Source organism: Urtica dioica, chromosome 6, assembly GCF_054948205.1.
Source record: "Urtica dioica subsp. dioica isolate 48M chromosome 6, U.dioica_male_clone48M_v1_H2, whole genome shotgun sequence".
In the NCBI taxonomy this organism is placed as follows: domain Eukaryota; kingdom Viridiplantae; phylum Streptophyta; class Magnoliopsida; order Rosales; family Urticaceae; genus Urtica; species Urtica dioica.
Genome location: NC_142761.1, coordinates 917,237 through 934,624, shown reverse-complemented (window position 1 = coordinate 934,624; position 17,388 = coordinate 917,237). Strand labels below are relative to the sequence as shown.

General features: G+C 34.7%; 1 protein-coding gene across 1 annotated transcript; it reads right to left on the bottom strand.

Moving 5' to 3' along the window:
- Positions 1-437: 437 nt before the first annotated feature.
- On the bottom strand, positions 438-5,590 carry AAE7 (acyl-activating enzyme 7). The gene is made up of 4 exons (XM_089617411.1): positions 5,282-5,590; positions 3,159-3,752; positions 1,523-2,046; positions 438-1,070 (listed from the first exon to the last, which is right to left on the bottom strand). Exons 1-4 carry the CDS (start codon positions 5,501-5,503, stop codon positions 698-700), a joined length of 1,713 nt encoding a protein of 570 aa, XP_089473537.1. The 5' UTR covers positions 5,504-5,590; the 3' UTR covers positions 438-697.
- Positions 5,591-17,388: the final 11,798 nt, after the last annotated feature.

Sequence of the window (17,388 nt, the reverse complement as noted above, 5' to 3'; positions counted from 1 at the left end):
AGAGTTTTGCCTACTTACGACGTGATTAACTTTACTCACCTTGAAAATTAGTACACTACTTTTTGTCTCTTGCTTTTGAATTTTGATCAATGTTCACTAATTGGTTCACTCACTCCAAAAGTCAAATCACATGTATAGAATTTCGAGTCATCATAGCATCTTTAATGGTTTGTAGCTTAACAATTGTGAGGACTTGCTAGCAATTAACAAAAGTTGTAAACTAGTTACTTACCATTATTTTACACTTTATCTATTAGCTTAACTAAGTTACTTTGCTTAACTAAACTACTAGCTTAGCAAATTAAATTGATCAATTTTTTATTTTTTTTTATTTAATAAGTGGGAATTAAATAGAAAATAATAATAAAATATTAATTATTGACATATGGGATAAAATTAAACTAGGAGAGTGATTTAGCTTACCAATAGAGAACAAATTTACTTAAATTAGTTGTAGCTTAAATTGCTTATGTGACAAATTAAGCAAATATGATATTTGTTTACCATTAAAGATGGTCTTACAATCTCCATGGTCTCATATGTCATATCTCATTACTTATTAAAAAAAGGCTAAAAATGATAAAACCAACCACAATGAAATGACCCAAAAATACAAACATGACAAAATTACTAAAAGGTACAACAAGAGACTTATTTATTATTTATTTACCAACAACAATCAATAACACAAACTCTTTTATATCTTGCTCATCTTGAGAGATCCCATCTCCTTGGCCTTGGCTCTAAGCAAGTGCTTTTGAATTTTCCCGGTCGCGGTCTTCGGCAACGGACCGAACACCACGGATTTCGGGACCCAATACCGCGGCATCTTGGCCCGGCAAAACCCCATGATATCTTCCCCCAATCGGGCCTCGTCTTCGGGCCCGAACCCGGGTTTGGGCGTCACGAAGGCGCACGGAGACTCGCCCCACCTGTCGTCGGGCCGGGCCACGACCGAGGCCTCGAGCACCGCCGGGTGGTTATACAAAATGTTCTCGATCTCGACGCTGCTTATGTTCTCCCCGCCCGAGATGATGATGTCCTTCGACCGGTCCTTGATCTCGATGTACCTAAACGCGGGCATTTTTGACCAGTTATAAACTTATAATTAACCGGTCGATTAATTTGCATTTTTATAATTTTAACTGGTTATTTCATGGTTGACCTTGATTAACTACCAACAAAAAATAGAGTGATGTAACTAAATAGTCAATTTAAAGTTATCAATTTGCAAAATAACCAAAGTTTGTCTTAATTTAGTGAAATTGCCAAGACGTGCAGTAACCTGATTTCTAAAAAAAAAAAAAAAAATTGACTCATAGAGTAATTATTTTTAAAGTGATAAATTACTTATATTAATCGTCAAAAAATTTAACCTTGACTGTCAAAATTTTTTTGAAAACGTGAATTTATCTACTTACTATTTTGCAAATCTATAAATTTCAAAGGGCTATGTTGTATATTTTTTTTTCCCAAAAAATAATATTGAAGTTAAAATCATTTTGCCCATCATTAGACGTACCCATCGGGGTGCTTCACCGCGAGGTCGCCGGAGTGAAACCAGCCTCCGGCGAAGCACTCCTCGTTGGCTTTCGGGTTCTTCAGATAACCCTTCATCACGGCGTTCCCACTCATCACGATCTCCCCGACCGTGGCTCCGTCGGCCGGGACGGGTTTCATGGTCTGGGTGTCGACGACGTCGAGGCGCTCGAGGGCGACGTATCGGACGCCCTGGCGGGCGTTGAGGCGGGCCCGCTCTTCGAGGGGGAGCGGGTCCCACTCGGGCTTCCAGGCGCAGATGGTGGAGGGGCCGTAGGTCTCGGAGAGGCCGTAGGTGTGGGCGACCTTGAAGCCGCGGTCGGACATGGCCGCCAGCAACGACGGTGGTGGGGCCGCCCCGGCGGTCATGACGTTGACGACGTGGCGCAGAGGGAGGATCGTCTCCTCCGCCGGAGCGTGGACTATCGTGTTGAGCACCACCGGGGCCGCGCAGAAGTGGGTCACGCCGTGCTCCGCGATCGCCGAGTACACCGCCTTCGCCGTCACCTGGTCAAAGTCAAAGTCAAAGTCAATCTTCTCTCGCGGTTATTATATTTTTTTATTTTATTCACAAGGGATGACGTGTCGTGATTTGATTGGAGAGGCACAGAAAGCAGACGCAAAAAAAAGGACAGAAGATCCGGATTCTAACTGATTTGATAGAACTGGGATTGTTTAAAAATGAAAAAAAAATTGGTAACTCTTAATTGATATCGAGTACGAACTCGGATCATCTGTCTCCTTTTCTTTTTTTTCTTTCTTTTTGTTCGCAGAGGATGGCGTGTCATAATTTAACCGGAGTCTCTCCATGGAACGAGAGAGAACAAAAAAAAGGGGACGCAGATCCAGATTCGACTAAGTACTCTGAATGCTAATGACCCGCCCTAAAATGATCTATTTTAACTTAAATATGATTAAGGAAATAAAATCACTGATACACCCCTCCGATTATATCAACCCAGCCCGTCTCATTCCTTTACTAATCACTAAATACCTAGTCCAAAAATAAACAAAAAAATGGTAGTAATGTGATTGTGAAACTAGACCAAATCAGAACTGTTAAATAAACGAGGGAAAAACTGCCCAAAAAAAAAAGTGAATTGAATAACTAAAATATAATCAAGGAAAGAAAATTACTTATATCCCCCTCCAATAACATCAACCCTGTCTGCTCTCATTCCTTTACTAAACTAATTTCTAAATTCCTAGCCCCAAAAAATGGTAACAAGGTGAACTAGACCAATTTCAAACTGTTAAATAAACCACGGAAAGAGAGCCTGAAAAAACAAACGAAGGCAGACCTGTCTGAGGCAAATGCTAATTACTAATTACTAAATATCTAGTAAAAAAAAAAGGGTAATTTAGCAAAATAGCCAACTTAAACGTTGAGAATTGCTAAATAGCCAAGATTTGGTAAATATTAGGTAAATAGCCAATTTTATATATTTACAAACGTAAATATTAAGTAAATAGCAACTGCCATATTAAGCCAGGTCATCATTTATGGCTATTTACCTAATATTTACCAAACATTGGCTATTTAGCAATATCAAACGTTTAAGTTGGCTATTTTTCAATTTTTTTGGTTGAACTAGACCGAATTCAAAACCATTAATTACCTGTCTGAGACAAATGCTGGTCCCGGACAGGGCGGCGAGGGTCCACGCGTAGCACCATCCGTTGCAGTGGAACATCGGGAGCGTCCAGAGGTACACCGCACCCTCGCCCATCCCCCACACGAGCCCCGCGCTCAGCGCCATCAGGTGGGCCCCGCGGTGACTCAGCACCACCCCTTTGGGGCTCGCCGTCGTCCCCGAGGTGTACCCCAACGCGATGCTCTCCCACTCGTCCTCCGGCGGGGCCCACTCGAACCCCGGGTCCCCCGACCCCAGGAACTCCTCGTACTCCACCGCTCCCGTCCCCACCGCCTTCTCCAACGCCCCCGGGTCGCCCAACGCCTCGTCGCCCACCACCACCAATAGGGGGGGTTGGTTACCGTGGGGTTGGTCGGAGGGGATCATCGAGAGGGCTTCCTCGGCTAAGGGGAAGAACTCTTGGTCGACGATGACGAGGCGGGACCCGGAGTGGGAGAGGAGGAACGCCACCGTGGCGGCGTTGAGACGGATGTTCACGCAGTTCACCACCGCCCCCGACATCGGGACGCCGAAGTGGGCCTCGTACATCGCCGGAATGTTCGGAGCGATCACCGCCACCTATTTCATCAATAGCCATGATTTTTTTCAGAATTTAGTTGAGAGTTTTAGGAACAAACTTGTTATAAAATTACGATTTTTTTTTTTGTCAAAAATTGTGATTTCAATTTTTTTTTTTTTTTGTGTGGCAAATTTGGTTATAGATTTGTTTGTTTGTCGAGAAATCTAGTTTTTATTTTTCACCGCCGCCTATAAGTAACCAAGATCGAGACTGGAAAATCGGACGTGAATATTAGGGGCTTGCATTCTTTTTTTCTTTTTTTTTTTCTTTTCTCGCATCTATTAACAAACTTGTAACGAAATTCCGTTTTTTATGTCAAAATTCTAATGAAGTTCAGTATTTTATTTTTCGTGACGAATTTGATAATAGATGTGTAAAAAAAAAATGGTTGGTTTTGTTTGTTACGAAATCAAGTATTTGTTTTTCACATTTATGATTAAACTTGTCACAAAATACTATTTTTTTTATGACAAATTTGTCACGAAATTTAGTGTTTTGTATTTTGTGATAAGTTTGGTGATAGATGTGAAGAAAAAAAAAACAATTTTGGTACAAAAAAAAAATACTATCCATGTCCTACTCCCGTGAGACAGAGAGTTCATGATCTTGAAAATCGAAGAAAAATGTCTCGAGTTTTAGAGGTGACGAGGTTTTGATCCACAACACATGGTAATAGAAGCTCAAGGAATCGAAGAATCGGCTATGGTAAATTGAGTTTTTTGCTTTCGGACTTCTCAATTTGAGCTTTCGAGATTTGGATTTTTTTTTTTTATTAAGTTAAGGTTCTAGTTTAATGGTCTTCGAAAACGAAAAAAAAGTCTGACCATCATGTCTCAAGTTTGATTTCCAAAGACACTTCATTTTTTTTTTTTAGTGTTTTCATGATTTTAAAAAACGAAAAATCAACCAAATGTCTCAAGTTTTTTAAAAGCAACAAGGTTTAGTCTGATAAATTTTTCCACTCAAATTCGAGACTGTTAAATATACTAAATTTCACATCACCAGTGGAGGTCGTGAGTTCATTCCTAAAGCAAAGCTATCCTTCAAAAAAAAATATCTACTAAATTCTCTATTAAAACTTCACATGTCCGAGATTCAATTCTGAGGTATTAAAAAAGTTGATTTAAATGTGACGCTTAAGTGTATGAATATCATTCAACTCTTTTTTCATTGCTTTCAAACTTTTTCCAATTGAGCTTTCAAGATTCTTTTTTTTTTTCCTTTTTTTGTACTTACCAAACCTTAAAGTACTGGGAATCCAGTACATATTTTATATTAAGCTTAACATTTAAGAGTCGTAATAAATTAAAAACAAAAAAGTCAAACCAAAAAGTCTCGAGCTTCAAAAACAATAAGACTCACAAAATCAAATAATCAAACTTCTCACTGTAAAACCCTAAAAAAAAAAAAATCTATCAAATCTTCTCATTTCCGAGCACTTATAACATTTCATAAACTCATAAATCACGATTTATTAAAGCGTAAAGTCAACCGAAAACATATTAGAGAACCGATGAGTGAATCGTACCGTAGAGCCTGGTCCGATAGAGCGCTTGGAGAGAGCTGAGGCCAATCGGCGACACCTCTCGTAGGTCTGTTGCCACGTGTAGCGTCGAGATCCGTGGACCACGGAGGTTCTAGTGGGGTGAACCGTAGCGGAGCGCTCTAGGAACCCCAGCGGAGTCAGAGCCGTGTAGTTCGCCGGGTTCTTCGGAAGGTCGTCGATGTCTCTCTCTCTCCTCGAACCCATGCCTCGCCTCACTTTCTCTCTCTAGACTCTCTGTGTTTGTGTGTTCTGTGAAGAGGAATTGAGTTTGTCTTGTTTTTTTTTTTTGGTGGCAAATTGAAGCGAGTCACACACTAGAGTAGTGGATTTTGTGAAATTATTATTGCACTTTGGTCCTTTGTTTTATACTTATTTTATAGATAAGTCCTCTTCTTTTTTTTTTTAAAGCCTATACATCTCTTAAAACTTATTATATGAATAACATGCCTAATTTTTTTTTTCTTTCACAAATAGTGTTTTTCCAAATTAAATAATCATTTATTTGACATTTACAGATGTTTTAAAACATTGTTATTATTGTGCACTCTATTCAACTATGGTTGTTGTTTACGGTTTAATTTATAAGAAAAATAATCTCAAATAACTGTTTATAATTTACAAAAATGTTATTTTTGAAAGAATTTAGAACAACATTTATTTTGAAATATTGCATTTTAAAAAAGTTATTCATGTAATTATTTTTTTTCCTTTCATGGTTTTATAAGTAATATTTTGGGTAATGAAATTCAGCTCGCCATTATATATTTGCGTTAGGCTCTTAAGTACGTAGTAGGTTGGAATTTTGTGTATAAAGGAAAAATGCAATATTTATCAATATATTTGTCTCCGTCCAAATTATAATACCATAAACGATTCATTTATAATTAAGTAAATAGAATGTTACTCCTCAAAAAATAGATTAATTATTCATTTAACTTTGTTTAACTTCAAGCACCATATTTAGTTCTATTTTAACATGTATATGATCTATATGAATGTTGCCTATCACTTGACACGGGGCACGATAAAATTAATTATGTATGTAACATACACGTGTTTAATTAAGAAATATAGATTAGACTAAAAATAATAATAGTGTTATTTGATTACGGTAATAGATAAGTGTTATGTGATATTTTGCACGTATGTCATGCTCATGCGTGGATTAAGAAAATACCCAAAAAAAAGTGTTGTTGTAAACATTGATCATAATATTATCAGTAGAATTATAATTATAAATATTAGACATTCATATTTTTATTTAATTTTTTTGTAATTGAGACGATTATTTTTCACCGTTATATTAGTAGACTTTTTACTTTCTCCGGATGTCATAACATACATAGGTATTACATAGGTTTTTGCATAATTATTTTATTGCATAGGTACTACATGAAAACAAAATTTACCTTCTTATCCATGTGCATAAAAATCACTTTAAATAAATAATACTATTCCCTTTTTTATGATGCCATGACATTACAGAATATACTTTGGGTTTCACTTTCATTTTCTTTCCGTAGAAGTTTTTTAATTTCATTGCACTATTATTGTAATCTAAGTCTTTGACTTTTATAAATATATCATTTTGATGAGTTTTTTATAAAAATTAAAAATAGATTTTAGGTTTGAACAAATTTGAGTACCACACAGTTAAATTATCATGTGGGCTATATCACATTATAAACGCTCACCACATGTAGTCATTTATTTATTAAATTAGAAAAATAAAACTAAAGCATCAAACAATTAATGATAAATTTTTAGTGTAATAGCCCAAAGAAAACATATAGTTTAAAAAGTAACGAATTAAAAAAATTTGGTGGGACCATTAATGCTGTTATTGTTACAGTATTTTATCACTTAAGTTTTAGTTATACGTATAATGTAACCTTTGTAATATTTTTCAATTAAGTTCAGCTGAAGCATTATTCATGTTAAATAAAGAAGGGACAAATAATAACCCGTCAAAAAAAGTCTTTATTTTGATAGGAATTTATCCAGTTAAATTAAAACGAATATTTTTTTTTTTTTTATATAAATAACCAGTCAAATTCAATGTATCCGATCACTTTATTTCAATAGCAAAGTACTATAGATAGTTATAAAGACAAAAGTACTAAATCATTGAATTTGTCATAATATCTTGCTTAGTACTTGTACACATATAATTGTAGTCTCTAATTGCAGCCATTTGATAAAGTTTGGCATGTCTCTGTCTTTCTATTCTTAATATTAGGTCGAGGTCGCATAATTGAATGTTTCAGTCCCAATATTAAGAAATGTAAAAGGATAAAGTTCTAAATACATCATTAGATATTAGTCAAAACGTGCTTACTCTCGTCAAATAAATAAATAAATTTCTGGTTATTTTTTTAGACAAGGATGTATAATACAAACATTAATTCAAAGGACACATAATGGGGGAAACGATGGGACCAAATATAAGAACCGTCACTCAGAGCAAAAAATAAATAAATAAATAATATAAGGACCGTCACTTTGTATATGCACATATCCAACGGCTGTAGTTGATATTCTCACATCTTTATGGATTTTTATTAACATAAAATGTTTTAATGTTTACAAGATTTATTTGTAATATGAGCTTAAATATTTCATATAATACTATATAATATGTATGAATGAAAATTAGTATAAAAAAAAAAGATTTTTTCGCCATTTTATCAATTTAATGGTATTGTATTTTCATGGGTGGATGTAAGTTTTTTTAAATGCAAAGTAAAACAAGGCAGCGATAAATAATAAATAAATATATAAATAATTCAAGAGTTGTTTGTTACTTTGTTGGACTTCTATTCTTCTTTCAATGGACCAAGTCCATAAGTTGGACTAGAGTCCCAATAATCGTAATTAAAAAAATTATTTAAATATATATGTGATTCACATATGACAAAGAAATCTAAATCTATAAATATTTATGTGATTGGATCTCCCCACTAATTACGAAGGGTTTATTGAAAGAGTCATATATGTGCTCGAAATTTTTTATACCTTTGGGCCTGTTTGGTAGTTCATTAAAACTGTTTTTATTTTCTGTAGTCTAAAATTTTTTTGCAGTTGTTTTCAAATAACTGTTTGATAAGGATTTTAGTTTTTTTTTATTCACTTTTTTGTAATGTAGTGTAATAATTCACATAAGAATTAGGTGTCGAGATATATACTAATTGAAAGTCTTTGCTGCGAATATAATGGTCGTACCTTTAGTAATAATGATTGTTCACAAGTTCATCGGAAAACACTGTTTGTCTTTGTAGTCAATACGACAAATATCAAATTTTGATACCTAATGTTGACTAAAAATAGTGAAAACTCATGTGCTCGACGAGAGGATCACGACCAATTAATAGTTTGTAAATTGGAGTTACGATTGTTTAAAGTTTGTCATAATTGTAAAACTTAAAAGTTTTCCAGGGAACGAAAACAAATTCGATAATCAAAAGTGAGGAAAATGAAATGATGTTGATAGGAGAGAAGGAAATGTCAAGAGAATATATTAAAAAAAAAGAAAAAAAAAGTTAAAAAGTTGAGTTAAAAAATTAGAAAACACCTAAAAACTGTTTTCTGATTTTCTTCATTAAAACAGAAAACAGTTTGAAAACTTTTTGAGTTGTATTCTGATAATCATCAAACAAACAGTTAATTCAGTTTTTTCATAAAACTGTTCAAGTTAGAATAGTAAAAAACAGTTTTCAAATGAAGAAACAAACAGGGTTAGTTTTTCCTCATTACGAAAGTGTATACAAAATAGGCGATAAATTGCACTTAGACCTATATCTTTTATGATATAGTTCATTGTTGTGCTTTGCATTAAGAGGTTTCACATTTGTATTTGCAGGTATTTTATCTAATTTTTAATAGAATGCTCTCTGATCTTTTTCCTATAAAAAAAAAACTGCAATTTATTATCGGATTAAGTTTACCGACTCGAGATTAACTCGACTAACGCATTAAAATTTGATTCGTTATTGTGGATAAATAAGATTATACTTCACCCATAAACGCAAGTGGTATTACAATTCATACAGTACTTATACAAATTAATATTTTTCATTCTTATTAACGATCTGTTTTTAAAAACTTGTTGGTATATAGGAAAATATCCCTTAAAAAGCAATATCTCTTGCTTATGCTGCCATGCTATGGCATTTAAATTTTGTTTTTGTATATATATTTCTCTAATTTCGTATATTGTTACTTATTTTCTATTTGTATTAAGTCTTTTAAGTGATGATTAAGATACACACTCTAAAATTTTGGCACTTTATGGTGTTGGTGATTCAATTACGCAACGAGGCGTAAATTCCCTTTGCCATCAACCTTGCTATTTTTACAATTTATTTTACCGTGATGATAAATTCGACACGAACAAGGAGTGATAGTGCTGACGCTCAGCGGTGGTTGAATATGAGGGTTGTTACCGTGTTAGGTATGGATTTGGGAATGCCTGAAACTCGAATGAACTTAATTCGAGACGTGTTTGGCTTTCGAGCCAAAATTTGTTGTGCCTTGGCCACACAACCCTTAGCCCCAAAGTAACATACACCGTGGATCTCATAGTCGCTTGCTACTATGCCTTGCCTCGTCAAATAACGTCGTTCTCGTCGAAGAGATGCTCAATGCTAATCAAACTCAAACTAGTAGAAAATCACAAAACGCAAATCAAGTTCAGCAAGGCAACTATAATATCTAGTATTCAAAGTGAGACATTATTAAATTTGTGATGTACTCGAAACAAAGCAATTGCACTTATAGAAAGTACACAATAGTGATCAAATATGTGACATAATGACGAAGACTTTGCCGAAAGAGCCTACTATATGAATCCGAGGAGGACTTTTGTTGTCTCTTGGGCTAGGCAAATAATAAGGGCTCAATCCCACGACAATTAGAAAGAAAATAAACATCAAAAGGAAACACCATTGTTTGGGGAAATTTTACATATATCCCCATTTGACAATTTCCTAAATCTATCACACTTAAAATATTTTAAAAATTTTAATATAATTTTTCCATTCTTTTAAATTAAACTGTAAAAACAAAGAAAAAAATTAAATAAATTATAGTATAAAATAGAATGAAATAAACTTATAAACAATAAATAAAATATTTTAAATAAGAGATATTATGAAATATAAATAAATTAAATAGTTAAAGAATTATGCTCGAAGTATTTTTCAGTCAGCACGCCGCTGACTAGCCACTTCAAACTGTCCAAGGAGAAATCACCGGTGACGGAGGACGAGCCGGCGTTCATGGACAAGATCCCCTATACTTCGGCCATCGGAAGCTTGATATACACAATGGTGTGTACGAGGCCCGGACATTGCTCATGCAGTGGGAGTTGTGAGCAGATTCATGAGTAACCCGGGGAGAGAGCACTGAGAGACTGTGAAGTGGATCCTCCGATATCTAAGAGGCAACTCGAGCTCGGCGTTGATATTCAGGAAGTCCGAGCTGGGACTTTAAGGCTACGTCGATGCTGACAATGGAGGCGCCGTCGACAGCAGGAAGAGCACGTCCGGATACTTTTACATGTTTGGATGGACGACAATCTGCTGGGGTGTCGAGATTGCAGAAGATTGTTACCTTGTCGAGCTGCGAAGCGGAGTACGTGGCCATCACCGAGGCCACTAAGGAGATGATATGGCTGCAGACATTTATGCGCGAGCTGGATCAAAATCACGGCGAGAGTATGCTATACAACGATAGCCAGAGTGCTATTCAGTTCGTAAAGAACCCGGTGTATCATGCTTGGACGAAGCATATACAGCTGTGATACCACTTCATCAGATCGGGATTGGAATATGAAGTGCTATTTCTCGAGAAGATTGCAGGCAGTCAATTTCCAGCTGACATGTTGACGAAGTCAATTCCATATGACAAACTGAAGTCGTGTTCGACTTCAGTTGGACTCCTCGCTTGATGAGTTGAGTCGCCGCTGCAAAATGGAGATATGTGATGAGATTAGTCTCCAAGTGAGCGATTGTTAGAAGATGTGGAGCCTAAAATAATAGAAGTGAAAAAAATCCCACATGGGGAAGGGAGAGCAACTTTGTGAACTTCAAAAGTGTATAAATAGGAGTCCATATGGTGTATTATATTCATCCCATCAAGAAACACTATAAAGCTTAGAGTATATTGTAAACATCTCCCCGATTTGGATTTATAGTGATTTTACAGCGGTAAAGTGGATGTAGCTTTCGTATTGAAAGTAAACCACTATAATCTTTGTGTCCTTTATTTGCTATTGTTTAATTTCAAATCCCAACAAATCCACCGCTATAGTATGGAGATAGAGTGATGAGAAGACAAGAGAATAAATGAAATAAAGAGAAGAAACTAAATCAAGATAAGAAAGAGTTTTAGTTCTTACCTTGAGCTCGCGTGAGTCTTCGCCGCCGCGCTGAGTTTCAAATCGGCACTGATCGCCATTGGAAAAACGCGAAGTGGAAGCTTTGAGGAAAAAGAAAAACCGAAAAACAAACACGAAAAGGGTCAGACAAAAATGAATTTGAATTCGTCGATCAAATGTAAATGATCATTCCCGCGCGTTGGTTTTAATGGGCCAGAGACCCATGATATCATTTTTAGGCCCAAACATTTTTAGAGCAAATACGAACTTGTACCAAAATTTAAAAGAAGTAAGGGAAAATATGAGTGATTCCGCCCCACTTAAAAAAAATATATAAAACTTACAAATTTACAATTCTGTGACTTGTACTATTAAAGTTACATGGGCTATTACCTTATTAACCCTATGTAATTAATTCCCTCAATTTTTTTCTTTCATTTTTTTTTCATGCATCGGTAACCACCCCACCTTCCCTACACACGTGTTTTCATTAGACTTCCCTACACTATACACACGTCTTTGCAACTTCCATTTTTCATTTCTCAATTCTCCCTCTTCTCTCTCTTCTCCCTCTTTTCTCTCTTCTCTTCTTCCTTCACGCCTGCAAACCAGATAAGCAGGAAAAAAAAATCAACCCGAGAACCACCAGAAATCAACGCCGACAACCACCAGATAAGAGGCTGGTTCCGGCTGAGACCACCAGCGACGGCGACGAGAACGCGAGGCCGTCGGGGCTGTGGTCGACGGCGAGGCTCGGGAGGCAGATCGAGAAGGAATCGGGAGTTTGGAGAAGAGGATTCTCCGATCGTCGTCGTCAGCGAGGAAGAGGCTGGTTTCGGCGGAGACCACCAGTGACGGCGATGAGAACGCGAGGCCGTCGGGACTGTGGTCGACGGCGAGGCTCGGGAGGCAGATCGAGAATGAATCGAGAGTTTAGAGAAGAAGATTCTCCGATCGGCATCGTCGGCGAAGAAGAACCTGGTTTCGGCAGAGACCACCGGCGACGGCGACGAGAATGCGAGGCCGTCGGGGCTGTGGTCGACAGCGAGGCTCGGGAGCCAGATCGAGAAGGAATCGGGAAAGAAGAGGACGAAGGAATCTGTGTTGATGTATTTGTATTTGTGAAGGAGTCTATTTATTTTTCGAAATATTTGACTGCGAGTCTACTCTTTGTAATTTATTCTGTGAGTCTACTTTTTTTTCGAAATATTTGACTGCGAGTCTACTGTGAGTCTACTCTATGCAACACATTTTTTCGTCGTGACTCATTTGCAATTTGGAGCTAAGTTTGTAACTTTGATGCAAATCTCTCCAAATAATAAGGGCTCAAGCCCACGGCAATTAGAAAGAAAATAAACATAAAAAGGAAACACCATTGTTTGGGGAAATTTTACATACATCCCCCATTTGACAACTTCCTAAATATATCACACTTTAAAATATTTTTGAATTTTTAATATAATTTTTCCATTCTTTTAAATTAAACCGTAAAAAAAATTAAATAAATTATAATATAAAATAGAATGAAATAAACTTATAAACAATAAAGAAAATGTTTTAAATAAGATATACTTATGAAATAAAAATAAATTAAATAGTTAAAGAAAGAATTATGCTCGAAGTAATTTATCCTGTATCATTTTGTAGGGCCTGCCCAAGTCTTATGATAGAAAAAAGTAAGGGCTCAAAGCCCCAAGTGAATTTTTTAAAAAATCAATCATTCTTTGGTCATGGAAATTAACCGAGTTATCTTGTTAAAAAAAATTGAATATCTTACTTTCCATTTTTATTCTGAAAAAGAAAATGAATTTCTTAGTTTCCATTTTTATTTTGAAAATATTTATTTTACATTTTTTTTCTTTCTTATTGCTTACATTTTATTTTTACTTATTTTGTTAAGTTTCATATTTCTTTGGCAGTTTAAAGTTTCATTTAAAATAACTGAAAAATCATCTAAATTTTTAAAGGAAAAATTGTACAAAATAGTCCTTTGAAACTTATTGATTAACAAAATAGCCAAAATTTCAACTTTTCGACAAAGTAGGCAAATATACATTTTCAAAAAAAAAAAAAATAACAGCCAAGATTAATATTTTTTTTTCACAATTATTATAAGTAATTTATCAATTTAAAAATAAAATTACTCTTGGGTAAAAAAAAAATTGAAACTAAATTACTGTACATTTTGACTATTTAACTAAATTAAGACAAACTTTGACTATTTTGCAAATTTATAATTTTAAATTGACGATTTAGCTACACCAACCATTTTTAAAAAGCAATGAGGTACTTATGAAATTATTATAGTCTTAAAATATTTAGAGTATCACCATCTCCATATCATATATTTGTGTAATTTCCTCCTTTTTTTATGTTTTGATTCGTGATATATCGCTAAACATTAAAATAATCAATGTTTAAGACTTTTAGTCAAATAGCCGTGATTTTCAGTTTCTTAACAAAATAGCAAAAAGTTCTTGACATCGTCAATAACTTTTTTTGACATTGTACACAAAGGTTATCTACCTGTGTTTATAGTTTTATTAACTGTAAAAAAAAGTATTTGCATTTGGTACATGCACGTTTTTGTAAAATTTAGTTATTCACTAATCTTTTCACTCGGACTTATTGCTAGAGACCCTTTATCTTATTATAGTTAGCTTTACTTTTCTTGTCTTTTTTGTTGCATCTAGGGCTCACTTCTATCGGTTTTAAGGCAATTTGCCCGCTTAAAGGAGGACAAAAAGCAATTTCTTTCAGGTTTGTTGGTATCCCAATATTGGAAAATCACCATTCATAAACACATTACGAGCCAAAACTGCAAGTTCTCAATGTAGTTATTATATCAGTTTCTTTAATCCCTTTTGTTTCTAATGGGGTTCTCTTCTTCTTCTTCTTCTTCTTCACACTGGTATGCAATGTTTCTCATATCCCAGGCGAGACTTAAGTTTGGCAATATATCACTCTCACAAATAGAGTTTTTTTTTTTTTTTTTTATTGACTGCCCCGAAGTTGTTTATAACAACGACGACACCAAGACTGATGTTGTGTTGAAATGAGTGGTGTGGTTTTTCTTTCTTTCTTTGAATACAACAGTCTCATGTTGGGAGAGAACTAGACACTGAGGGTATTATAGTAATTATCGCATAAGTTATAAGGGTTCAATAACTTATGGCTCTCCGGCATTGGATCCGAATGAGCCTTCGGGTTTAGCTTATATTGTTGTCCCTCTTAAAAAAAAGAGATGGAAATAGGATGGGTTTGGAGGGATTCGCTTTTTTTAAGTCTCGATATTGGTCTCGAGTCCGTCGGGATATCGAGGATGGTTGAGAAATCTAGTGTATGTTTAGGATTGGCATTGTTCTTGCTCGTTTTTCAGGATTTGCAAGACACATTTGTTGAAGAATTTTAAAGGAGTTATTGGCAGGATTAGCATTTCTCGGCAACATAGAACCTGAATTTCTTTGTTTGCTTTGTCAATTTTTTGCTTCTCATTTTCAATTTAGGACATCTATTATTTGAATGAGGTACCAGCCTCTGTATGAGATCTTTGTATGTCTGAATACAATTCTGATTGTTAATGAGAATTCCTCGGATTTCTCATTCCTCTATTGATCTTTCCTTGAATGATGGAAGAAGTTTGAGGAGGTCTATTTTCAAAAAGAAAAAGTCTATTTTATTATTTTAGTGTAATTCAATCAATATCAAAAGTCGGTACATATCATCCCATCAATCAAATTTTAGATATATTGCCAAGAAAACTAATTTTGTTATATATATATATATATATATGAAAAACAGGTACATGTCACAAACTTGGAGGAGGTTGTAGAAAACATTGGGAAGTACTAAACGAGTTAAGAAAGAGCACTTGGAAAGAGCTTACAAGATTAAAGTTGGACTATAACTTAACTTGTATTTATTCTTAAATCTCCTGTGTTACTCAACTTATAGGGTATTCAGTAATTTGATTCATGTCCAGAAAATTGAAGAAAAGTATACACAATAACCATTTAAAATTAATTGATTAACAAAATACCTTAAATTATAAATTTGTAGTAAAATTTTCTAAATAAAAATGTTTAATTTTTTTTACACTATCAATAAAAAAGTTGACAAGTGCAAATAAGCAATTTACCACTATCAAAAAAGAATTTTGTAACTAACTAGGCCACTTTAAACTCAAGATTTGGGATTTAGCCTACGTTTGAAGAGTTTTAGAAAAATAGTCAATTATATTAGGTGGCACTAGAGGTAATGAGTTAAAATATCATATTTGTTCTTAAATAAATATAACGTTTTTTTTTTCTAGATTCATCAATTTCTCTCTCTTGTATTTTAATTCGTCACTTTATCTCTCCTACTTTTTTTCAAACATTTTTTTTTGTATCAAAACTTCAAAAATCCATATCTATCTCATACGAACTCGAAATTGAGTGATTATAAATCCTACAGATTCGTAACGCCGATATCTTCAAAAATAGACATATTGTGTTGGATGAAAAATCATGTTTAATGCATCATATTTACGTTTCCATTTATTTCCAGATAATTTCTGAAAATTTTCAGTTATTTCCATGTCTAAGGCAGTAACGTGATTTTTCTACATCTATGCCATTAAACAGATTTTTCATCAAACACAATGGATCTATTTTTGAAGATCTCGGCGTCACGAATCCGTAGGATTTGTAATCACTCAATTTCGAGTTCATATGAGATAGATATGATTTTTTGAAGTTTTTATGAAAAAAAAAAACAAATAATTGGCTGCGTAGCCATCTTAAACACTAGCAATATTTTTTAAGCCAACCTTTCGTTAATTTCCTGTAAATAGCCATATTGCTTACGTGACAGCTTATTAATTAAATTAGGTTTACACTTTTGCCCTTATTTAATTTGCAGATTTTTTTAATTAGGCAGTTTGTTTTTTTCAAATTTCGAATCAAATAATGAAACCGAATAGGGAAGTTTTCAAATTTGAAATTTGAAATTTGTATCTATTTTCGTGACAATTTATATGGATAAAATCTGTAAATATATTCTTCATTTATTGATATTATTTTGTCTTCCATATATTCATAATTTCCAAAATTTTCGTGCCCAAAATATTTCCAGAATTTTTTTCAGTTTATTTACACGAATATACTGTAAATATGCTTTGTATTTACAGTGAATATAATGTAAATATGCTTTGTATTTACAATGAATATACTGTAAATATGCTTCATATTTACACAAATATACTGTAAATATGTTTTCTATTTACACGAACATACTGTAACTGTAATCCAACAACAACACTATTACTGTAATCCAACATTTATCCCAAGCCAAGCCAACCTAAACCAAAGCTTAAATCAAAATGTGAGCAACAAATAAATAAATAAATAAATAAATTTCTTCGCGGAGTCCATGATTCCGATCAAGACCTTTGGACGCAGATCGCGGAGAGAAGGACGAAGTGAGAGGCGCCAGAGGTTTTTCCGGCGACGAGGCTATTCTTCGTGGTAGATCTGCCTCTCAGCGTGGACGACGGTCGGGCCCGCGCGAAGTTCCAAGTCGGCGCCCATTCTTCTCGTGGAACGTCGAGAAGAGCACGAAGAACGAGACGAGGACGAAAGTGAGGTTCCAGATCACGTCTAGGACCATGATCGGCTACGAGTACGCGCAATTCTCTCCTCCGCCGGAGATTTGTTCTTCTCCGTCGTCTTTG